At 48.4% G+C, this 25,755-nt stretch overlaps 1 protein-coding gene across 4 annotated transcripts; it reads right to left on the bottom strand.

The window, feature by feature from the left end:
- Positions 1-95: 95 nt before the first annotated feature.
- LOC121598060 (WD repeat domain phosphoinositide-interacting protein 2-like) lies at positions 96-24,516 on the bottom strand. 4 transcript variants are annotated; one of them, XM_041924579.1, is made up of 5 exons: positions 23,718-24,516; positions 3,695-3,863; positions 2,675-3,617; positions 2,395-2,526; positions 96-1,857 (listed from the first exon to the last, which is right to left on the bottom strand). In XM_041924579.1, the coding sequence occupies exons 1-5, from the start codon at positions 23,786-23,788 to the stop codon at positions 1,742-1,744; spliced, it is 1,431 nt and encodes a 476-aa protein (XP_041780513.1). In that variant the 5' UTR covers positions 23,789-24,516; the 3' UTR covers positions 96-1,741. The 4 variants fall into 4 exon arrangements, with proteins under 4 accessions (XP_041780513.1, XP_041780515.1, XP_041780516.1 ...); XM_041924581.1 differs by having other exon boundaries at positions 96-1,854; XM_041924582.1 differs by lacking the exon at positions 2,395-2,526.
- Between the last annotated feature and the right edge of the window lie 1,239 nt (positions 24,517-25,755).

Here is a 25,755-nt window from a genome sequence, read left to right as displayed (position 1 = left end):
CTTAACTTTGAGTATTTTTTTACGCTTTTTCCTTTTTACATTGTTTTTTTTTTATTGTTTTTGGTATCATGCAGAAGTTTGTTCTTTTTTTTTTACATTTTATTCCTCCAACTTTTATCCAAGATACATGTGGGTATCATTCATTTCATGTGTTATCATTAATCAAATATATGATTTAATGTTTTTTTTGTGTTCTTTAGCTTTTAACATTTTTTTGTTGTTATATCTTCTCCTGCGGAAGTTTTTCATCTTCTTATGCGCTCCTTACACGATCGTTTGTTTCGCTTTTTTTCTGTGTATATGTGTACCTCCCCTTGCTCGTGTGTGTGTGTGTGTTAAAGATGTACCGATCTTTTTTTGTTTGTTTGTTTGTTTAAGAATAAACGATCAACATATCTAACGGAGCAACGATCTTACATTAAATAGACACTTTAATTCACCATCTACCATCTGTTGCTGCTGCTTGCTTACTAGTTCTACTTTGTTTTTTGTTTCTTTTACTACATTTTCTTTGTTCTTTCGAATTCAATCAACAACTAGTTCTGCCTTGATCCACCGATTGAAACGACCAAAAGGGGGAACACGGGCGAATGAACGGGAGCGATACAAAATCGATAGAAAGTACTCTAAATGGCAGCCAACGCCAGCCACCCATCGCCCACTGTCGTCGACATTCGTCGTCGTTCTAATAATGGTAAAGTTACTTTGTGAAATTGAACTTGCTTTTGTTGCTGTGTGTATTGCTTGATTACTGACCTAAAGAAACTCAACGCACGTGTCCGTTCCCTCCTCTGTTTCCTGTATCTCTCGCCTATCTCGTATATATTAAAGAGGGAAGGGGATCGTAGTATAGTTTTAATAATTATAAACACACATTTGCACGTGCACGGCGCGGCGCAGCTTCCCCATGATTGATTTTTGAACCGATCGTTTGGTGTTTCGATCTCGATCGATGCCAGTCGAATAAAACCATTGCTTTGCTGAAAGAGCGCAGGATTAAAATGATTCCCTACAAAGGGCGTGTGGACGTTTTCTGATGCAAGAAAGAAATTTTTCTTATGTCTGTGTGTGTGTTTGTTTGTTAGTTAGCAGCAACAGATAGCGTGTGTAAATGTTAAGAAGAAGAGAAAAGAACATAGTCACAGACGACAAACAGTTGCACGAACAGTTGTGAAAGCGAAAATTAAACGTAAACACACGCAACAACGGGATGAAAGAGACCCCTCCAGCAGCGTGGGTCACATGTCATCCTTTCCGGTTTTATATTGCGCGCTTCGGGTCGGCCCTAACTCCACTAACTGCTTAAGCGAAGAGAGTTGGTGTGTATAATAATAAATTAAAGAAAATAAAAACATCAACGATACACACACACACGCTTACGCAACATTTGCAGCGTTTTTCTTTTTGTGTGACAAAGTCAGCCCCACCATATCATCATTTGCTTCTTCGCATCTTCGTTATATTCACTACTATCAGGTAAGGACAAAATATAGTGCACTTTCTTGCATTGCTCCCCTCCCCCTCCCTCCACTCGTACACTGTGTACTGGCTTTCCTACCATAAGCTCCATTTTCCCCACACTTCAACCCTTGCAGCCAACGCCGGCTGCTGCCTTCGAGGGGAACGATTTGCCAGTGGGTCGCATCTTCGTGGGCGGATGGTGGTGATGATGGTGGTGGTGGTGCTGTTGATGATCACCTCCTTCCCGGGGGTGCTGCTGCGCTGCCGTGCCCTTGCCTAGTCACTCGACGGTGATCGGCGTCACCGGGGGGAACTGCATCTCGTCGTAGATCGGCACCGTCACCTTGACCGGATACTCGACCGCCTCGCGCAAATCGTGGCACCAGTCGGAGTCTGCTGAAATGAAACCGGCGGTGGTTTGGAAAGGAAACGAACGGAAACGCATGGAACCAACAGTGTGTATTGTGCAACAGAAACAGGAAAACGGATAGAGATTATGCGCGCATTTAAAAAAGATAAGGTTTAGAGAAACAATAAGCATAAATAAAACAAAATCAAAAGCCGGAACCGGAATCGGTGCGAGAGGTAAGGTGAATCGGTTAGAAGGACAAGGAAGGAGTGTGGCAGAGCAAAAGGAATGGCAAGAGAACCGTATGGTGGGCCAAAACAATCAAAAGATGAGCAGTGTGGTTGTGTGTACAGTCAGAATCGTTATCGTTATGTACAAAATCAAGCACGATCAAGGATTATTTTGTCGGGGAAAAATGGGGATAAAAAAGAGAGAAAAGAAAGAAAGAGATTCATCTTTAGAAACGGTTCATTTCGCAACAGGACACAGGACACGATGCGGACACACGGATGTCGCTCTTTTTCTCTAGTTGCTAGGACTTTTACTTTACACGCGATTTTGGATTTTAGTCAAAATGCACTAACCTGACATCCGGTCGGCCGGACGTCCCTTCAGAACGCCAGCGTACGTGCCCGGCGCCGGCAGCATCGACTTCGTCATGTTCACGTTCAGGCTGTTTGTGTTTTCATCGTTCTCATTGCCGACGATGTCAACTTCTGCGGACGGACGGTTGAGGTGAGTACGGAGTGTATGGAGAAGGAGCACAAGAAGTAGAAGAAGAAGCAGGATGTTAACATTCCGATTCCAGTCCGCTTTCCCTATGTTTTCCCCGCCTTTCGCTCGCTTTCCCCCTACCCCACTTACCGGTAATGCCGTGCAGTGGCGTACGGAGATCGTGCGCACGAATGAGCTTACATTCGCCACCCTTCGAGTCCTCGAAGCTGTAAATGTACAGAAAGCCGTCCTCGCAGGCCAGCAGCAGGCGCGTCTCCTTCTCCAGCTTCGCCATCACGCACTCGTACCGCAGCCCCGGCTCCGCCAGCTGTATCGTCGCGTACGCCCGGTCCTGCGTAAACACGTCCGTCACCACGTTCGTCGGCAGGTAGCTGGTAACGGCCTTCGCCAGAAAGCCCATACCCCAACCGCCGGCGGCGGCCGCCGCTGGATCATTGCCACCCTGCGTCTCATCGTCATCGCTCGAGCTGCCCGTACTGGTGGCCGACGCTGCAGCCGCATCGATCGCCACGCTCTGGCGCCGTTCCGCCTGCTCGACCGCTTTCGGATCGATCCGGAAGATATGTACGGTTTCGGTGTTCGAGCTAGCGACGACAAAGCTCGCGCAGGTGCTGAAGTACAGCGAGCCGATGCTGACGTGCCGCTTGACGCCGCGCCGGAACTCGTGCACCCGCTGCCCGTTCTTCACGCAGAACACGCGAATCACGGTGCCCTTCTCCGAGGCGGTCGCCAGCAGCAGCCCGTTGTAGGAGAAGTTCAGTGCCGACAGCGGCGAATCGTGCGCCTTCAGCTTCAGCCGGCGCAGCTGGTTGGCCGCGTCGAAGATCTGCAGCTCGCCACAGTCGGTCGCCACCGGGTAGGCCAGGTGGGACAGCAGCGAGAGCGTGCACAGGCCGCTCGGGTTCGGCGCCATGTTCTTGATGGAATGTAGCAGTCTCATATCACGGATGTTGTGAATGTAAATACTGTCCACGAGGCAGACGACCAGCCGGGAGCGGTTCAGTTTCACCGACAGGATCTCCGACGGGTAGCCGTAGTTGCAGATCTCCGCCCCCTTCTTGAAGTGACAGACCTGTGTGGAAAAAAGGAAGGAGCCTGTTAGAAACAACTCTCTAAACAGAGCCGGGGTTCCAGCCAGATGGCTTATACCTTAAGCTTGTTCGGTTCACTTGCGGTAACGACCGCAACGAGGCTGCTGCTGAACAGCCGCTCGGCAATCTTTGTATCCTCGTCATGGCTGCAGAAGATTTCATCGACACGATCAACGGATGTTAACGAAAACAATCGATATCCCGTCCTGGATACCACGGAAAGCGATCTGGAAGCAACAGGGGACAGGGGAAGAAAGACGATACGTTAGCAAACCGTTGCTAGAGAATGGGTAAGTGAAATAATTCAACTTTGTAATGGGTTTTTGAGCTGACAACGAAATTAACGATCGCGTAAACAAACGATCTCTGTCGCTGTCGTTGGCTCTGTGGGGACACACAACGCTCAACACAGACCAGACCAACCGAGAGAGGAACGACCTGTTGCACAATGGTTCTGTGCTATGAAGGGAATCATCACCCCACACTCCTTGGCCGAGGACACTTTGTCATCTGTTTTAACAATGTAAGATCCGAGGTTGCCGAGATCCCGAGATGTCATCACTGCCCGACCCCGCGCCGTCCGTTGGAAAGAAAGCAAGTATTTGAACTTTGCAGCAGAGTGCGGGGGTTTTGCTTTTTCGTTTTTATTGTAACGTGGTCATTGTACACAAAATAACAAAAAACCCGATAAAAATAAAATTAAAATGAGTTATCGGTGCGACGGAAACTACTGCACACAACATCCACTTCATCAGCCTGATTACGAATCATGGGAGCATTTCTTCCCAAGGACCACAAACTGAAGAGCATCAAAAGTCTTATCTAAAGCATTATTTGTTACCATATAACTCTTTTTACCCGCAAAGTACGCGTATGTATATGCCTTTAATATTGATTACAATGTTGTAACTACAAGGCAACTTCTTCTCGCTTTTGCAGCTCTCTCCCACTCTGTCTCTCTCTCTCTCGCGTACAAACCAATGCCAATCCAATGCCGAGCCTCTGCCGTGAGTGCAGCACAAGCAACACGCATGTCCGAAAAAACAGAAAATGCATTTCACAGCGTTGCACACAACGCAACGCAACGATAAATCATGTGTGTGAGTGTGTGAGTACTGCTGTTTCAAATTAAACATGACCTGCTTCTTCACTGCACAACGCAAACAAAGTCCCTGGCGGGGTGGTGCGCAACCTGTCCCCGCCTGAGAGAGGTGTTGGGCGAGGAGGAAAATGTAAATAAAACAGCCTAAAAATACATATACACCCCCCACACACACACACATCTCATGCGTTGGATGCAGTTTACAAACAAATGCTTGGCGATCTTTGGCGCAGCGATATTCAATCACGTCGCGTCCGTGTGTGTTGCCTTTTCGCCAAACTTTGCCAACCTGCACAGTGTTTCATTCACGACACTCATGCCGCCTCCACCCCAAAGGGAGATTGATTGCACTTGTGCGTGGAAATATCCCTTTTGCCCTGTGTCCGTGTGTGTGGAGCTATTTTTAGGACCAGAGCACCATAATTTTCCATTCCAACCGACGAGGAACAAACATTTTCCATGGCCACTCCCGCGTGTGGCGTTCTGCGCGTGCCGGAACGGGAAGAAGGCGTAACAACACACACACACATTCCTCCCCACTATTTTCCACCATCTGCCCAGTGCGGCAAGGTCATGACCGGGGCTGTACGAAGGCATGAAAGATCAGCAAAAGATCAGATGATCGCAAAACCTACTGTTCTAATTATAACAAGCAAACGTGGCTGTGTTGCAGCTGTGCTTGTACGTGTGTGACGCAATTAAAAATGGCAACCAGGCAACACCAGCCCAGCGGTTGGTAATTTTCCGTGGAAATGTGACCTCCTCCTCCTCCTCGACTACCACCAAACAGGCAAACAACGCCAAAAATGCTGTGTTTTCCCCCAAAAACATCTGATCCGTTCGTTACAAAAACCCTTCAAGCTGCTGTAACACACATGACCGAACACCATGCCGTTTAAGGGCCGTGACACAATCGAGGTGTTGTTGTTGGTTGGTTGGTTGTTTTTTTTTTTCGTACAGAACGAGGGGGAAATAAACACCCAGCGCGACACCTTGAACCCTTCGGAGTCACTGGACATTGACACCTACTCTCTATACACAGACAGACACAAACAGAACGAAACACTCGAAGGGCAAACACAATTTCAGGTCTCGCATCATCGCACCCAGTGATTGGGGAGCGGGGGGACCACAAGGGAACATCTATGGACAGGTTTGGTGGACCTGAACAACGACTCATCCAACGGACGGCCCTTTGGCCGACTAATGCTTTGTGTTCTGAGAAATCGAGACTCTACTCCACCTCAACTCCTCCAACGTTTTATATCTACAATCGATAGACGCGTGCTTATCGACTTTGAGTATTTCAGGCGGACGCGATCGTCGTAAATTAAATCACAAACGAGTAGCCACTGTGTCTAGACGAGACGAGCCCAGCGCGCAAACGGTTTGAATAATGTAACCGTTGTGTGGATTAACATTTTCAAAACGGTTGATGAGAAATGCAGCTGCGTTGCTCAATGAACGTTTGAGTTGTGTAGGCAAAACTCCATAAAGACACACACACAGAGAGCTGATAAACAGATGATCAACAAATGATCTCGCCAGATCATCTAACATCGCCAGAGTGGTTCATCGCCGATAACCTTCTAATAGGCCAGCACACTACACACTACGCTTAGAGCTCATTAAAATGCCAATGCGTAACACGATGTTACACACCCGATGACCCGTGACCACCCCTTCGTGACCCTCCCGGAGACACCTAAAGCCCTACCATTAGCGAACAATTAGCGCATCGGGGGGACCCCGTCGTCAGTCGTTAAGTCCATTACTTGTTACTGTTTGCACCGTTTTCCATTTCCGTCACGCTGGTCCGTCGATCGGGGCAGGTTGCAGTGCTGGAACTTTCCCCTGACCCGTGCTTCTTCCAACAAGGGGAACAAGAGTGGACAAGATTTCCCCAATGACGAGCCCGATTTCCAGGTGGGACTGGAAAAAACAACCCCACCAGCCTACCAAAAGGATGTATCATTGGGTTTTATTGATCAACGCTCTCATTTGCAAACGGATCACACCACGCTGCGGGTGGAGGGGATGGGGATGTCTTGTCTTGTCCAAGAACTGCGCTTTTAATTATCCGTCAGCAGAAGTAGCAAACAGACAGTTGTTCCCCTTTGGGGGCTTGTCTTGTGGCGCGGAGTAGCAGACAGCTGAAAGTCACCCGAAGGCACCAACAAACGTCTGGGAGACAGATTCGTCTCCGACTTGTAGCCCTCTCTGGTCCTGGAAAACAACTCCACACCACTCCTACAGCTGGCTAATCCAGATCCGGACTCGTCAAACGGTTTGGACCACTCTTTCCATTCCGAGAGACGATTGACACAGAATTGCCGTTCCTCCCTGCTGCTCTGGGGCGGGTTGGCTGTTGGTTGTGCATCATGATCATTGCTTCGCATACAAATGCGCCACCAACAAATTGCCAGCTCAATTACGGGAGAAATCTAACGGACCTAGCAACACGCGCCACCAAACCCCGGGTGCAATTCCGTCAATTCCGTTTGCAAAGCGCGGGATATGTAGTTGTGATGATGGTGGCAACAAACACGATCGCATCTTCCCGCCTTAGGACGCGGGTGGGAATAGACACGGAGGAAGGGCTGGTCGTTGCATTCGTAACATTAGCTAATTGCAACACTTGATCGCTTCTATAATGATTGAAGTGCTCCCGTCTCTCTCTATCTCTATCGCCCACTTGTACGCCCTAAAGGCAACAACAGCACGCAGGAGAGCAATGGCATCGAAAAAACGGTTGTAAAACTGTTGTAGGAATTATGTTTTACTGCTGCCGTTTTTTTTTTCGCGGAAACGCTTCACGAGAGTGATGGAAATCCACCGCTTCCAGTAGTGGCCTTGATCTTTCATCGTCTTTCGCCATCTTCGAAGCAAACAACGGAGTAGGCTGGATGCATCTTGTTGCATTGGCGCGAGAGATAGCGCTCAGTGTGGTTGCGTTCAATGCACCTCCTCATCCTCCATGTGAAGATTCGTTTCATTTCGAACACTTTATTGGACATTTTTATTATTGAATTCGAAAAGCAGACAACATTCAAATCGAAAGACCGTCCTAAATCAACGAAAAACCCGAAAGATATCGTCTGGTAGGTTTTGCTTTCGGGCACCATAAATTATCGTTTTACGACCCAAGCTGGTTTCGACCACCACAGCTCACAACAGCTCAAACGCGATGCATCTTACTTGCGTCAAAAACTCGAAACAAAGAACCGATCGGCACTCTCGAGGGGTAGGCAGAGAGAGAACAACTTGCAACCGCACCAGGGGGAAGAGTAAATTGCACACCGAACACAACCCCGCGTTGCATCATGGTTGGCCGTCGTCATCTCGCGCCCCACAGCGGGTTTCTCACTCACGCAACGTGCTCTCATCCTCCCCCATCGGCGTCTCCCCTCGACTTCCGCCGCTTTTGGCCCACGGTGGCCAGGGGAAACTCATTCCTCACAGCGAACAATCGATGATTGGAGCGGCACGAGGCTGCCCCTTTCGCTCCTAATAATGCCAAAGCACACAAGCGACTCGTCACAATCTCCTCCTCAGCGAGGGGGGGGAGGGGGATGAAAATACAGGTAAGAGGGATGACGATGGGCCCTGACCGACCGTGTGTGCCCCCGACCTTGGTAGTGAACTTCCCCGTTTCGATTCTACCCCGGCCTAACCAACGAAGTAGGCATTCCCAAGAACAAAAGACACCTTCTGCTGCTGCTGCTGCTGCTGCTGCTACTTGGGTAGAATATATGTCGTTGCCAAAGAGATGAGGGCTGTGTGTGTGTGTGTGCTTGTGTGGGATGCATCCAAGTAGCTTGGAAGTGGTTCTACTGGCGTGTGAGGTAGGGTCTGCTTTAACACCAAGTGTCCAAACCGTGTGTCTGTGTGAACAGGAATTGGATCCACACCCGCAGCCCACAGCCACGAACGTGACCGCAGGGTGAGCACAAACGAAGAACAATATCAAACTTAACGATTAGTGTGTGGGAGCCCCACCACTTGCTATCAACCACAACAACAACACAAACCACACACACACACACAGCTGTGTGCTGGCCAGAGCAGCGGCGCGTTCAGGTGTACGGCGGCGCTCGACTTGTCGTCCGTGAAGCGATTTAACCTTGAACAGTGCGCGGAGATGGAAGTCGAGAGGCACTGGGGTCTGGGGGGGAACAGGGAGGATGGAGCACTAACGACACAGGGTGGTGGTGGACGTGCACCACCGTAAAGCTGTGTTTCAAGCCTCAATCCGCCCCCTGTGTAGTGTTCAGTCAGTGCTTGACCAGCTGCTCATTTTCGCGCACACACGAATAGAATGATAATGTGACACACACACACACGGTCGCAAGTGGAAAAGCTTGCAAAGGTGTGAGTATGAATTAAACTGCAATTTAAAAAAAATAATAATCCATCCCAAAAATGAGTTTTCAGAGAGCGATTCTAGCGTTGGCAACAAGTTTGCGCTCGTGTCGTTTTTTCTTGTGTTTTACTTAAAACAAAAAACAGTTAAAAGAACGGCATTAAACCCCCGTCCCGTGCAGCAGGTGGATGTAAAAGTGCAGTAGAAAACAGCAAAACGCCAACAATATTTGGCTGCCAAAAACCTTGAAGCGGAGGGGGCATGCCACAAAAAACACAGAAACTGTGCGCAAACCGATGCACTTCGTGTACCGTGGTCGTGCACCAAAATGAAACCGACAACGGGTAGAGGTAGGGAGGAGGGTTTGTCGGTTGATCGATTTTATTTTCAATGTCAATGCCAAACGCGTGCACCGAAAAAAAACCCGCCCGGAAGGACACAACACCGAGCCGAGGGAAGCCCTTAAAACTCAATCAACAAACACAGGCCGAAGCGATGAGCAGCTCCATCAACATCGTTCTCCCAGGGCCCTCTGGCGAGCGAGCGAGCGATCGATTGCTGGCTGATCCAAATAGTGTGTTTCTGTTTTAGTGCTGCACGCGAAAAGCTAGCACCCCTTCTTCGTCCCAAACACCACCAGAACGTTATTCATTCCGTGACGTGCTTTCCGAAAACGAATTCGTTCGCTGCAGACCGTGAAGTAGTCGTAGCAGCAGTAGCGCGTTTGCTCTAGCCGAGGCTTCTAAATTGGCCTCATAAATAGTGATATCACACACGCGCGCGCTGCATACCTACCCGCCTACCCACCTTGCACAGTGGGGCTGCATGTCCTCTGTAAATATGGTGGTTCTGAACCAACAAACCGACGGTACGCTTGTGTGCAAGGCAAATGCAAAACCTAGGCGCTAGGCGCGCACGAACAAAGAAGGCACAACCTTAAAACAAACCTCCACTCCGCAAACGGTGGGTTGCATCCGTGTGCGCATCTGCAAGATTTTACATCGAGCGTTCGCAAAACTCTCCCACAACGCACACTTGCACACACACAGCAATGCAGTGGGGCAGCCGCATGCACAGCAACATGCAATTAACTTCCCCCAACATGGGAAAGTAGCAGCCAACAACATATCCTTGGGATAAAAGGATAACGACATTCTCCAGCGTGTTTCAGCGAGCATTGCGCACACACACACGGACATACACACGGCACACAGGCAAGAACAACAACGCCTCGTACAGCAATTCGTACACCTTCACTTGTGTTCATTGTTTTTCAGGCACAGCTTATCGATCGGGAAAAGGAACGACCCGAACCACCAACCCCTGCGAACATAAAATGTGCATCGAAGTGCATTTTTTAAAAATATTTTTGTTCCCTGTTCGTTCGCTAGCTTTTGCCCGTTGATGATAAGGTGTGCATTCCGGGCATTGGCTGGGCCTGGGTATGGTAGGTATGCTGCTGTGGCAAGCAGAAATCTGGTGCATTCGTCATATTTACTTCCTTTTAGGAGGGTTTGCCTTTTTTTTTTTGCTTTCAAAATGTCTTTATGTGACTTCCGTTCTGGAGCCGCTTTGGGTCTGGGAAAGGAAAGTGAATGTGTGCGTACTTGTGCTTTTTTCTCCTGCTCTAACTGAAGCATACGTGACTTGACATACAAAGTCGCACAAAGTAACCGGAACACGACACAAAAAAACACAGACAAGGTAGAAGCGTTTTCAGGTCTCAAATTAATTTCAAGCTGTTTCTTGTTGACTCTATCACACTCTTGCAGCAGTATAAGTAATGAAAGCATGTCAATCGAAATTATTTTAATTATTTAAATGGTCCCTGGATGGAATGGCCTCATCATTTGCACAAAAATCGGTACCAGCGGGTTGCATCATGCATGTTTACCCCGCACCATCAATGATTTGAAAAGCCCAATCGATAGTAAATGATTGCTTTTCTAGAGCTAAACAACTCAGCTCCAGGTTCGGTCCAAGCAAGCCATACTCCTCCTCCCCATGGTAGGGTCTTTTCGACCTATTTTCTAACTATAATCATCACCACCACGCCACCAGTGTACCAGTGTGGCCTGCTGTGTGTATTCTTTTATTTTCAAACACTCAAATCTACCAGGCCCTTCGCAACACAACCCACCCCCGATGGCAAATGCTTCTTGTGTTGTTCATCGTCTATTTAATTTTGTTTTGTTGTTGGTAATGCGGAGGGGATGGAAGACGGTAGTCTCATCCATTTCCTCGAACGACGTAACCAATGCATAGTTTACCGACAGCTCGAACATCATCAGCTGATATTTTCCACCCCCAACCCAATGGCTCCAGCCGGTCACTTCCCGTAACTGACCGCAAACCGATTCCGTTGTCTGTCCGCCTCCTCTCTGTTCCTCTGCTCCGTACTTCCCTCCCATCATTCTCTTGTCTTGTCCATCAATAACGGGGGAAAAGTTAATTGTGCAGCACTGTGCTATCTCTGGACGAGCTGCTTCTTATCGCCCTTGCAAAACCCGCAAAAAAGCTTCGTTACGGACACGTAGAAGCAAGGGCAGTCGTTTTTTGATGCAAAAAAAAGCGTCCGACGCATTAGACTGTACGCGGTTTTTGCTTGCATTTGTGCAAAAGGGATGTGATTCCATTCTATTATCAGGTGGAATCAAATTGATCCGAGGTCTAAATATGGTGCGTTTGTGACGTAGGAGTGCTGTGTTTGCACCTTCCGTTATGAACGAGGGTGCAAATTTCTTGACACAACTGCAGTGCTGCAGATGTATTTGTCCCCCCAATCCCCCGAAAAAAATTGTTACAAATCGATGCACCCAACCCCAAGTTCAATGCACTGTTGTGGCATCACCTGCAGCGTGTTGTGATAAGATAACGAGGCTGTTGGAGTTTGTGTAGGTGAGTGGAACACGAATTGCAACGAATAAAATTGCTTAGGTCATGGTTTTTTTGTACAATCACGAAATGATGATGCCAATAACCTCAGAGAGAGAGAACGATCACCCACAAATCTTGTTCTTTCAACTAACATTCTTCGCTGTCTTCCCTCCCCACCAATCAGTGGAATGCGATTACCGGAACGGAATCCGTGCACTTGAACGTGCTAAAATCCATCAAAACAAACAAATCTCCCAGTCAGGGAGGGATTGTTTGATAATGAGCGCGATCGTCGCTGTCTCGAGCGCGCGAAGTGTTTGCAGCAAGTGCGCTGCTGCTTGTCTTGATAAGCCTAAGGCAAGGCGCCTTTACGATGGAATAGTGTCGCATGTTAGTCGCGTGATTAAATAAGAACGATTTTACGCCTCTCGCTCGCGCGCCATCGGTTGGCCTCCATGGCCTCATGCAATGTGTGTTTGCTTCCGCTTTCCTCGGTGTGTCCGTGTGTGTGTTTGACGCGTTTATTATCGCTAATGAACTGCACCACCCCCAAGGAGACTCATATTTCGAGGTTCCAGTAACCTTTATTAATAGCTAACTTTAACTCTAGATCAGTTTTGACAGTCCGAAAATTGGTTTATTCAATAATTCTTCAAAACAACAGTTCAGACAGCAAAAATTGCACAAGAATATTCTTGTTCATTAAAGGGACGGCACTGCCCGAGCTGGCTAATCCAACACAGCCGGCCGTGTCAGTCAGTGACCTTATCGTGGTCACTCTCTGCCCATCTCTCTCTCTCTGGCTCTCTGGCTCTCTGGCTCTCTGGCTCTCTCTCTCTCTCTCTCTCTCTCTTTTGCTCACTTTGCGTCATTTTGCGACAAAGGGAAAGAGCAAAAACAACAGCCTATCAGCAGCGAATCGATAGACGACGACCACTTGCCGTCCGCCAACTCTCGCCCAACACACCAGAGTCCCCTGTTATTGCACACCAGCGCAGTGCCACCTCCTCTCCCCTCTCTCTTGCTCTCTCGCCAAAGATTTGGCTTATCGTGACCGCTACGACGACCGCTTATGTTTCCGGGGCCACACTAAAACTAGGCCATTCGGCGAGTGCGAGGGCTTGACGGTCGTGCCATTTCTTTGTCCATTTGGTTCGGGCGGTTCGTGGCGCGTCGAAAGCAACGCTGCTGCAATCAGTCGATCGTGCTCGGGGCGGCCACGGGCTGCCGGGTGGGTGAGGTACGCATATCAGCAGTATGGCTGCTGACACATGCTGAACAAAAACAGGAACTACCGCCAACCCAACTGCTGCTGCTGCTGGTTGATAGTGGTTAGCAGGGGGCTTGCAAGCAGAAAGCCTGCCGAACGACCTGAAACAGGGCCTGCAACCTATGTGGAGTTCGGAGGAAGGGACAGGACGTATGTATATGCAGTTAAATGTGCAACAGATAGCAACAAACTACTGGCTGAGCGGGACTGAGCTCTTGAACTTAAGACCGTGCGCTTACGGAGGTCTGGCAGCAAAATTCGAGCCCTCCGCGACAATAAACCTTGGAAGCGGGTGGGTCTGTGTGTGGTAGGCACTGTTTGCCACTTCAAAACTGGAACTGGCACAAAGAATCGCCAATAAAAACGACGGCACACCGGCAATCGGAAACGGGCCATGGCAATACACTTTTCAGCAGGGGTATTATACCACCTTTTACCGACTTCCAACCCCAACCGCACCTCGGGTAGCTCCAAAGCAATCTGAAGGCACGGAAGGGAGCCAGAAGTTTCGCGAACAAATGTGAAACACTTTTCCCCCTTTCATTTCAATATCCAACTACGCGCGCGCCAATGCTCTCGCATCAGCTGATTGCAGGCCTTTGTGCACTTGTGCTCAAGCTCACACATACCCGTTTTGTTATCTAAAGTGCAGTCAGCTGGGATCCTGGATGCACCAGCCATCGCTCCCTGCACCAACCCCACCACACGAACTGGACATTATGGCACTGCGATGACGCGTGCGCGCTCGCGCACACATTCGTTATGTAAATCTTTGTCGTGCAAGGTGATCCACACCCCGGACAGGCGCTCTCTCTCTCTCTCTCTCTTCTTCTCTATGTATGTGTGTGTGTGTGTGTGTGTGTGTGTGTGTGTTTGTCGACAAGCTTCAATTAGGAAGAGGGTGGAATATTGCAATACACGCTCAAACACATATGACAATCCAGAACCATCAACACAACAGCCAAACGACGTCGTCCACAGCACAGATGATCGCGCAAGCAGCTGTGTCGAATAGCTTGTACTTCATAAATTATTAGTATCTTTGCATCGTGCATTGACGATTTCAATCCTACATATGCTGCTGCACTCACGTCATGGGTCTCGGCCAACCCCCTCCCCCCCCCCACCCGCCGCCGCTCTTTATCGCCCTGCATCGATCGGCAGCCGACCTGCAGTCCTTCTCTTCCACCCAGAGTTCTTTGTCTGTCGATCTCGCGCGACCTGTCAGATGGGAGGCGCAGCTGATGGGAGGGGAGCAGAGTGACAGAGAGGGGGGAGGGTTATGTGCCATTTAAAAACCTGTTCCCAGCGTACAGCCACACTCTCGCGTCTCATCAGCTGTGTCCGCGGCCAAGCGAAAGCCAACTGCGAGGATCACAACCACCAAACGACGACCGTTCGTTCGTTCATCGCTCGCAGAGCACGATCGCGGCAGGATCTTGATGATCGTGAGGTGGAAAGAGGAGCGAAGGGAAGGGTAAAGGTACAAACTGCAAAATCCGCGCTTTATTCTTAGATTCTGCCAAGCGCAAAGCGGGGATCATACAGCCGTTGCAACAGCTGAGCTGATCTTCTCTCTAAGCAGGTCCTCCCCCTTTTCTCGCGATGCAAACACAGAGTTTGACATATCACACACCCGGACTAACCCCCCTTACGGGTGGACACAAGTTTCCACAGCAGGAGAGAGGGGAGAGAGAGAGAGTGATGATGAAATGTGTGCACAAACACACTCGAATGACACATACACACAGTGCAATTGACTCGCGTGATGTAACTCCCATGAAACCAGATGATGGGATGGACCGACCGCGGCACTTGTTACAGCAGCAGTACCATCCTCCACCACCACCACACCGGCGATCCGCGGCACCAAAATGCAAAAGGAAATGCTATCTCTTTCACTCGCCGTTTGCACGAGCCATTCGGAATGCCCTTCAAGGGTACGGCACGGCAAAAGGGCCAGCAGATGGCAGAACATTCGGACGGGGAGAATACAGCGTTTGCACACGCCAGCGCATCGGTCATTCTGGGCCTCGCGCCGGCCAAGATCTAGAATTACCTTCCCGTCCTCCTCGGTCCCTTCACATTTATCTACCACCAAGTGGTCAAGTATCTCTATGGCAAAAGGGTGGAAGCGAACACGGTTTGGGCTGCTGCTGCTCCGTCGTATCGTTCCCCGGTTCTACTGTGGCTTGGCGGCCGCGGTTGTCCAATTTAAATTCTACTGCTCATCATGATTTCATAATCAAGAGCACACAGTGCACTGTGGACACGGACTCGTGCACACACACACACACACACACACACACACACACACACACACAAAGACAGAGTATTATGATCCCGTGACAGACGAATCCAATTTCCATCCCGCGCGCAGAAAAGCGGGGACTATTGCCCCGCAGGGTTCATACCATGATTTGCCAACTGACATAGAGCGGGAAAACGGGAAAACGCAACTTGATTGATTACCGCGCTGGTTTGGGGGAAGCATGAAAAATGCTTCCTTTTCGCAATCAGTTTATCACAAACCCCTGTAGAAGCTCATCTCGCTCATCCAACTCAGCAAAACAAAAGTCTGGGGAGGAATGCAACAAACCAACCCATATTAGGATCTATTTCAACACAACGATCGATGGAGACGCGTCCCTCAAAACCCGCACAGCACGTCCAAGTTTGTGGCTCCATCTTCGTTGTGCCGTGACGCAAATCCATTATCCCCCTCTCCTTCCGCAAAAGTGTCTGTGTGTCCGTCGTCCCCCGGTCATAGATGTCGCGCGTTCGTTGCATACAATGAAGCAGTGCTGGTGGTGCATTCACGCAGGTAACAGTGCAGTCAGTGGCAAAAATTAAAGTGCACCCCTCCTTTTCCAAAAACACAATCACAAAGCGGATGATGATGATGATGGTCTTGACGTTCCATCGATCAAACGGAAAAGGAACGGAATGAATGACCGACGGAACGCAAGTCCCCTTCTCCCCGTCAGCCGTCGGGGCCGTCTTGGGAGCCCCATTATTATTCTAGCCTTGAAGACACACTTCTTTTGAAAAACTAGTTTCTTCTCATTCGCGTGTAATGCATATCTACAATTGCGCGCGAAGGTTCTGGAGACTGGGAGCATTTAGCGATTCATTTCGCTCTCGCCCAGGTCGATGAGATTCGATCCGCGATCGAGAGCTTGTAGCAGAGCGGATACTTCAAAACTTTTCTAGCAAGCTCTACTACTAAGGAGATCTAGGTTCGCCTGTACATCAAACCCACCTTTGCCGACGAAAAACTAAACAAACCCAGTAGAACATGCGCAACTACTAAGCACACACACGCCTTGCTGCGGCTGCTCGATGCGCAAGATCGATAAATAAAGTAAACTGAACCTCCCTCTCCCTCCAGGGCTCGTGTAAAGTGCACTTGGCTTCCAACTCTGAAAGGTTTTCACCGACCGAGTATTTCACCACTTCGCTGTGTGTGATTACTCTTAGTACCAAATTCAATTTCATTTTACGATCCTCAGCAACAAGCTCAGCAATCAATACACACATACACACACCCCTGCTTAAGGCCACGGTAGAAATTAACAGTTTTACGATCGAGTTGCTGTACTCGATTTGCTGTACTACGCAAGAATCACACTCCGCAGTACGAAAGCAGCAAGAGGAGTGGAGTGATCACCTTTATGACGCGCGCTGGGCCCGCGTTCTGCGCAGAAGAAATCGCGCGCTTTAGGCAACGGAGTAAACAAAAAAAAACGGCGTCACGTTTTAATTATGTTTACAATTTTGTGTGCTGATCTAGTAGCCTGTTGTTCAGTGTATGGGTGACTCTTCTCTATTTAGATGAGTTCGTACACGATCGGCTGCTGATTCATGCTCTCTTTTACGTATTACTTTCTACACAATCTCTGGCTCAGGCGTGATGTGGTGGTCAGCGTCAAGCGGCCACTCTTGACTCTCCACCACCACCATCATCATCATCATCATCATCGCCATTGCCATCATTGCCGTTTTATGCTTTTGCTTTGTTTAGATGCGCACGCGTCCGCTAGCTGCTGCTACTCCAATACATACGCAATAGACGGGTTGATGGTGAGCGTTTGTGGGTGCTGGTTGGTGCTTTTACTTCCTTTACGACTCGAGCATAGAGGGCGACTAGCAGTAGCACCAGCAGCAGCAGAAGCAGCATGACCATGTTGTTGCTGCTACTGTGTTATGTTGCCCTGCCATGACGCAGAGAGTTCAACGATTTTTCGCCTCGCTTTGTGTTCGCGCGAGCTAAAGTGGTCATGTTTCCGATACGATTTCACGATACCTAGGGCCGCTCTATAGCCTGCCCTCCCCTTCTACTGTTGGATTCCGCTGGTCCGCAATACCGTTGCAGTGTTTCTAGCGAACTGAAGAAACCCAAGCCAACACACGCAAGACGACGACCAGCTCGAACCCTTTTCTTAGAACAGCGAATAAGTATGTGTGTGTGTGTAAATGAAGGGGGGCAATGTACATATCACGAGCATCCGTTAGTGGCGGCAACGATGTCTAGTGTTTCTTCAATTATCGATGTACCTTTTAATTGCCTACCCATTCGGTGCGCGATAGCGTACCGTGCGCGCTTTGCTGGGCTTTGTCTTTGGAAGTGACGCAGTGTCTGGCCTTTTGCCTGCTTTGGAGGGTTGGAGGTTTTACATTAGAAAAAAAAACAAACATCCATTTTGAGGAGGAGGAGGAGGAGCGGACCGATCAAACGAAATCGAGATCACGAAAATCAACCACCAATAAGGGCTCTGGAAAAGGTCACCACCTTGCATGAAGTTTAACGGGGACCAACGTCATCCCCCGTCCATTTTCCATGATTCAAGCGGAAAACCATTTAATGACAAAGGAGTAAAACTACTCCGTATCGCGTATATGAAGGGGAGAAGAGTGCTGAACAATGCAGTTGTACAATGGTGCATCCGGGCACACTAAACAAAGGCGCGATCATGCAAAATGATCGCTCTTGCGAGGGCCGAAGGGGGCGCGCACACCACACAAAACAGCCACTTTATTAGCATGCATTTCCGAACTATGTCACGGGAAATCGGCATGAAGAGATATCGCTAGCTGCCAGATTGAATGCTCCCTCTACCCCACCGAACAAACACACACACACACACACGCGTTCGTGAAACCCTGTAATTAATACTGGAAGGAAGCGTCACTTTTTTGTGTCGAGATTCGCGTGCCGTAACACTGCGGGTGGATTGAATAGTTCCGGTTATAAAAGAAAAAAATATAAATAGACAAGAAAATGAGAATAATTTATTATAAACCATAGTAAAGAAGACTTTGTTTTACATGTTTATCGCTCTCGATGAGCCAAACAGACTTCCTTCCAAACACTTATCAAACAGAAACTCATTGCACTGTACGCGCGTTGCAACTGTGGGCCACGGGTGGGGCAGAATGGTCTCTAGGTCCATGTGCGCCATAATGTATGCATGGCGCTGGTGTACACTCTGGCCACCATTGGCGTGGTTTGTGTGTGTATGTGCATTTGTCTGTGCAGGAGATACATTTTTTTCTATTTGGCTCGGTCAGCGTTACCCGCAACTCGTCGTCGTCGTCGTATCCACACCACACAGGTTTCAAACGCAGTCCTAACTAAACTGCTCCTCCACATGCACCCCCTGCCCTCTCACTCAGCTCCATGTCCATAAAAGTGCGCACAAAACGTGCCCATTTGACGCAGCTGATTTCGCTTCGCTTCGCACCCCCCCTCGACTACTCTCTCGCTCTCTCCCGTCCTCAACAACAAACGCTTCTAAGGCAAAGCACTCGAACAAAGGCCTTGGAAGCAAACGGCGCGCACGGTACGGTGACGCGCAAATGTATGTCATCATCATCGTCATCCTCCACAGCTCGCCTCCCTCCCCAACTGCGAACAACACTACACGATGCGTCTAAGTTTTGACTACCGTTTTTCGTCTCGACTAGTGATGTGCTCTATGGAGCGCACCCACGACTGCGATCCGACTGTTGTTAATCCGATTATGACTCCGGCAAAATGGGAACCACTAGATCCACCCGGAATCGTCCGTAGTCTGGGCGTATCGTAGTAGTCTGGGTCAGAGTCGCCCGAAGATGTCTGAAGTTGTCTGAAGTCGTCCGGAGTCGCTCGGAGTCGTTCGGAGTCGTCCGGAGTCTTAATTGTCTGAAGTCGTCTGAAGTCGTCCGGAGTCATTCCGAGGCGTCCGGTGTCTTAGTCGTCTGAGTCGGAGTTGTCCGAAGTTGTACGGAGTCGTCCGGAGTTGTCCGAAGTTGTCCGGAGTCGTCCGGAATTAGCCGGAGTCGTTCGGAGTCGATCGGAGTGAACTAGAACCTTCCGATGCAATGTGCTTGTAATCAGGTATTTCATTTCGTTGTGTTTACCTTTGTTTCGAGGCCGACTCCGGACGATTCCGGACGACTCCGGACGACTCCGGACGACTTCGGACAACTCCGGACGACTTCAGACGACTTCAAACAACTACGAGCGACTCCGTATAATGCTGATCGGACCTACCTTCCGGAGTCGGTCCCGAGTCGACTCAGGATGTTTAGCAACTCTACCCATCACTAGTCTCAGTCATGGTGGTGGAGATGGTGGTAATGTTTTTTTCAAGAAGGGGGTGGGAGTTTAAAGCACCCGCAAAGACCGCCCAAAATCAAACAAACAAAACGAGATATGTTGTCAACGACGCCGCGCCAGCTCGAAAAGCGTTTGTAGAAGCGAAAAAAAATCATTGGAAAATGTAACTGCTCTGCGTAGGTGTTGTCGTATCGACACAGAGGACATAACATTGGCCAACATTAGAGGCCACTAGAGAACGAAAGAGAGAGAGAGAGAGAGAGAGTTTGTTTGACGCGTGTGTGTATGCGCAGGGGTAATATGCGTAGCAAATGTTGCATTACGCATGTTTACCTAGACGTTCGGTTTCTCAACAACGCAACTCTTCGCGCTGCGGTCGGTGAGCTGATGAGCTTCAACAACGTCTTAGGTGTGGCCAAACAAATCTAACCGTCTTAATGTGCGTTAGGTTTCTTTAGTAGGTAAATTTACTGTAACGTTCGATGACAAAAAGTTTGAAACAACGTTCCCAAATTGAAGCTTTTGCTTCTAACCACAAGATAAACAACCGTAACGATAATGAGACCTCTCTCTCTCCACTTATCGTCTTTGAAAATCCTACAAATGGTTCGTTTTTAACTCAACTTAGAGATTTGTTTACGTTTAATGCATTTAGCGTTTGATGTGCTGCTCAACGAAGAACAGCTCTATTGCAACATAAAGAAAATCGAACTGATGGGGAGAGGGAGAGAGAGAGAGCGGGGCCAGGGGAGAGTTCATGCTGCACACACACACACAGGCTCACAAAAGTTTGTGTGTGTGTGTTGTTTTCCTGCTTCCACCAACAAGAACTACACACAGAGCAACGGCACCAGCCGAAAAAAGGAGGCCACAACCACAAATTGGCCCCGCGCGCTCAGCTGATGACACACACAGAGCAACGGACAGAGCAAGAAGCATTCCACCTCCCCGTCCCCCAGCTTCCGTTCCGTTTCCCTGCCCTTCCCTTACAAGCCCTGTTCAACAACACCCCACACCACCCCATCATCATCAACGGGGGCCCAAGCCAAATGTAAACAAAGAGAAAATGTTGTTTATGCCACACTCGGTTCACCCATACCAACACACACACACGCTGATGATGATGATGACGATGATGATGACGGGGGTTTTGCGTACAGACGGGCCATCAGCATGCGATGGTATTGGTGTGATGGTTGACTAACATTTACTTCCCCTTTTGTATTTCACCATGGGTTGCTTGGTTTTGGGGAGGGGGGGGGGGGGAGAGGAGGAAACATAAAAGTTAGTCACACACACGCACACACACAAACATACACAAGCCAAATGTTGCTGTGTTTGTTGTGTGGGATGTGTTGCTGGACCACAACAAAACAACGAAAGCTCAGCCTACTGAATCTGAGCAGTAGAGTATTTTTTCCTTCAAAAAAGTGAAATAAGTCTCAGACAGCCATTCAAAACAACTCGCAGTGCATCATGATGCAGTTCACCTTCCGATGACGATGCATTTAGCTAAAAGAGGGAATTGAAGTAGGTCAAGATTAAATAAGGGAAGGTTTGGAAGGAAAAAAAACAAACTCCACAATCGATGCAGCTTTATTGCCCTTTCGATGGCGATAAACGGCTTTCAAAATAAAAACACACTTTTAGCAGGCTGTCCTATCTCACCACTCAAACATTCCCCCTGTGTGTGTGTCATAAAGCACAAAGGTTAAATCAATGGGGGGGGGGAGCTTGTTATGGCTTTTCTTAATTTCCATCACGTAAAATCATGCTCCAACAGTGCAACGAATCGCACATCACCTGATGCAAAATTGATGATGTTTTTCGATGGACAGAAACAACAAAAAGTACACACACACGCACACATACATGCATAAATTGCCATATAAGGTGGCATCATCTCGACCAACCTCTCCCCCAGATGACGATGATGATTGTGGTTGATGTTTTCACAGGCTTCTTACAAGCTCCGACGCCTCTCCCTTCTCTCCCACAGTGCCCATGCACAACAACAATACTCGACATCCTCCTTCTCCTACTCCTCTTCCACTACACCCCTCTGCCCAGCACCCAGAACGCGTTCCGTGATAAACACAGCGAAACAATTGCAAGGGCAATAGAAGGTCACTGTCAACGAGGGAGGACGAGAGGACGAGAGGAGGTGGAATGGAAGCAAAAGTGTTTAAAACATAAGTAAGTTATGACCATAGCATATTACATAAACATTCTTAAAAGTAATACTAGGATTAAGCTTGAATTTGTTTTTTTTTTAAATTAATATTTTATAAAAGGTTTCTCAAAACAAAAGTATGTTAAACTTTCCAAACACTTCCCAAGCGCCACAGATTAAGCTTAAACGACTGGAAAATTGAATATCCATAGAAAAAAAATGAAAGCTCCACAGCTTCATTGGTTTGATCAATAGATGGCGTATTACAACTCATCATTATATTGCTATCCTTTTCTTGCAATGTGTTTCGACAAGTTGCATTTTATTATGACCTATATAGCCTTCTAACTTTCTGAGCAAAAATCTATATAAATGGTCGTGTGGTTAGATACGTGGGTATCAACACCAATAACCATTGCTCAAATCTCACTTGCTTCAGTGCTGGTGGTTTCCGTTGGAGTTTAGTATTTAAACAATCGTATCGCCGTTCTAGTTCTAGCGATGCATAACTTCAATGCGAAACCATACAACAGTACAGAGGAAATGAGAAAGCTCTCCTCCAAGCGATGAAGCTTAACTGGTTGGGGTATCCCACCAACAGATAGCGCCACCAGCTTTTTTGCTATTTTTAGAATGCATGAGTCGTTTGGCGTCTGCTAAACGAAGTCTTTCTATATTCCGTTTAGGTAGAGAACTTGAGTCGTTTAGAAGCCGTTTAGTGGTCGTTTAGTGGATTTGTGGCACTTGGGTTGTATCACTTTGCATCAATATTTCATCATCCAATTTAAAAATGCTCATCGTTACTACTACTACCACCAATACTACAACAACAACACCACCACCACCACCACTGATGGTATCTTCTTTTGCCAACCCCCCCCCCCCCCCACCCACTCTACCACACCCCTCCTCTACCTCACTTCCATTCCTCTATGACCACTTGAAGCAATGCCAAAAATATCACGCAAAAAAGGAAACACCACAAAACGATTAAATGACCCTCCCCTCCCCTCCCATCAAAAAACACCCCTCCTGCTGGTTGGTTGAGTTTTCCAAAGGGTATTTTTATAACTAACAAAAAAACCTATCTTCAGTGTATTGCGTTGCAATACTAAGGCAAGGAACGCGATACCCTTCTGGGATTAGAAAAGTCTCCAAACCAAAAATTAATGCTTAATTTTGTTGAAAAGTTTGCATACAAAAACACAGAAAACACACAGATAAAGGCAGCAGCAAACACATGCCAAGGACACAACACACTACCTGTTGTGTAGTGCTGCTGCCGCCAGCAACAAATGAATAGAAGGCGTTGAAATCTTCAACTCACTGCACACATACGATCCTCCTCCCCACCCCTTCGATGTGTTGTGTGTGCTGTAGCGTATGTAATATGCGTGTGGGATGCATTACACACACGCGCAATGTATTCGAACGCATCGAAAATGAAAGGACAGCGCACAATGAAGGAAAAAAGCAATGACTCGCGCATTTAATCAACGCATAGCAACGACAAAATACATTCGAAAAAATGGGCAACACTAAATCACTTCGGTTTCTTTCCCTCTAAAAAACAAACGGAAAAAGAATAGAAATCATTTCGCACACACACACAAACACTCGCTGAGTATGACATCACACCGAATCGACACAGCACTAAATGGGAAACAAAGCAAATAGCCGTTTGGCTGTACTTACGTATAGTCTTGATTAAAGCTTATAGAGAATCCACCATTTTTGCCGAAACATTTCTGACTTATATCACTCATTTAAACGATTGGGCGCAACGACGGCTCCGGAACTGGCGTGAAGGGCTGGCTGCTGCTGCTTCTTCACACACTCACACGACGCACACACACAAATGCACTCGAGGACTATATGTATGGCTGTGTAGAAGTTTGTGTCCTTTGTTTTGCTCGCTTGCTGTGTTGCTGTTGCTAGTTGCGTGGTGTGTGCGTTTTCTATTATCTGCTTCTGCACTGTTTTCTATACCGTTCACACACGCACACGCAACGAGGTCTGGAAAGATGTCCTTTAGCACGCACGATAACGATAAACGTCACACGCACAACCAAGCAGGATTACGTGGAGCCCCAAAAAAAAAAGCTAAGCAGGACGACTGCGTGCGTGATTGCTTTTGTTTGGTTCGCTTTGCTGCTGCTGCTGCTGCTGCGCTAGTGTCGGGGGGACGTGATGCGTACGCTTCGCTTCAGTGTAGTGTACGCTCGCGCTCGCTCGTCGCTTCGTTCCTGTGTTGCTGCACGCTGCTGACTGCGCTGGCTTGTTTTCTCACTGACTGAATCGACCTGTTTGTTGTTGGTTTGTTTATAGTCGGACTCGCGCGTTCCTTCGAGATGTTTTTGTTTTCACGCCTCGCTCTCGCTCTCTCTAGCGCAACACGCGCGGGCGCGCTCCCTGTCTCTCTCTTTCTGTGGCAGCACTAACACACACACTCGCGTGCGCTCGCTCTGCACACACACGCACACACGCGCAGGGGTTTTTCGAGTTTTTGCCTTTTTCCCTGTTTTTTCTCGCAGCAAACACACAAAAGCACCAGAGGGCACCAAGATTTGTTTTGCTTCCCTTTTTTTCGTTGAATGCACCCACAACCGAACCGTTTTCTATTTTCCTCCCTCCGTTAGGTACGATTGCACTTTATAGAGCCTTTCTTCCCGATGCAGCACAAAATAATACACAATTGCCGAATTTCCAATATTCAAAATTTTTTGAAGTGGCAGGGGTTGTACAACGGGGGCTGCAAAAGTTTTGTACTTTCAGGGGGATGAAAACACCTTTCGAAAAATAAAACACAACAACTCTTCACCAAAACGCGCCTGCGAAAAAGTGTCAAAAAGTGTTCTGTCGCTCTCGGGGAGATTTTCCAAGCTTTCCAAGCTCCTCAAAGTCGTTAGAGTTTCTTGTTGGCGGGGGGGTGAGTCTGAAGGAAAAATGTTCCGCGAAAACCGTCGAATCGTCACACAACGCGTCTCGCAATCGATCGAAAACCCGACAAACGAACGTCCTTTGCTGCGAAGTCAAAAGGACACACACACTGCACTCGCGTTCAGAAGCAAAACTTCTCGATGGAGCTTCAGAAGCAAAACACACACTCACTCACTCACGCACGCACGCACGCACAGTCTGTTTTCTACTTGCAGGAAAATCCAGGAAATGTCCAAGCGGTGCTTCTTCTGTTCGTTGTGCTGGCTGCGAACTGGTTTTTCCCACTGGCAAGCTAGATGGCAGGCCAGAGTTTGTACACCACAAACACACGAATTTGCACAACGCGGTTTGTACAAAAAGGGTGTAAAAGTGTCCCAAAGTGGTCGTGCTGTGGGATGGAGGCAGAAAAAAAGTAGTATTTCGATTCGTCGACGAGGGCGCGGATGCGAAGATTCCGTTCGAAACCAATTTTCCTTTCAGACTGGGTACGCTGGGAGCTTTTCCGATCCCAGCAACCATGGTTTGCAGCCCCAGAGCAGGAGCGCGCGCGCACGCCCGCGCACATAAACAAGAGAGCCTTTGTTGTATCGATCCTACTACCACCACCACACGCTGGTCAAATGCTGGTTAGAAATGAGATTGTGTGCGTGTGTGTGTGTGTGTGTGTGTGTGTGTGTGTGTGTGTGTGTGTGTGTGTGTGTGTGTGTGTGTGGCTCGAATTGCATCGCGTTGTTTACTTCCCTCCGTCAGCCCTTGTGTATCTTCAACCAGACCAACCCCTGATAAGCCTAAC

The sequence above is a fragment of the Anopheles merus genome, chromosome 3R (genome assembly GCF_017562075.2).
Source record: "Anopheles merus strain MAF chromosome 3R, AmerM5.1, whole genome shotgun sequence".
NCBI lineage: Eukaryota > Metazoa > Arthropoda > Insecta > Diptera > Culicidae > Anopheles > Anopheles merus.
Note: the sequence above shows the minus strand (reverse complement) of the source record. Positions and strands in the feature narration are given on the sequence as shown.

Excerpts from the sequence above, each read along its gene's own strand:
- LOC121598060 (XM_041924579.1), bottom strand. The coding sequence starts at position 23,788 with ATGAGTGATATAAGTCAGAAATGTTTCGGCAAAAATGGTGGATTCTCT. Across the intron at positions 3,864-23,717 it reads AGCTTTAATCAAGACTATAC|ATCGCTTTCCGTGGTATCCA; the intron begins GTAAGTACAGCC and ends TGTTGCTTCCAG. Across the intron at positions 3,618-3,694 it reads GTGAACCGAACAAGCTTAAG|GTCTGTCACTTCAAGAAGGG; the intron begins GTATAAGCCATC and ends TTTTCCACACAG.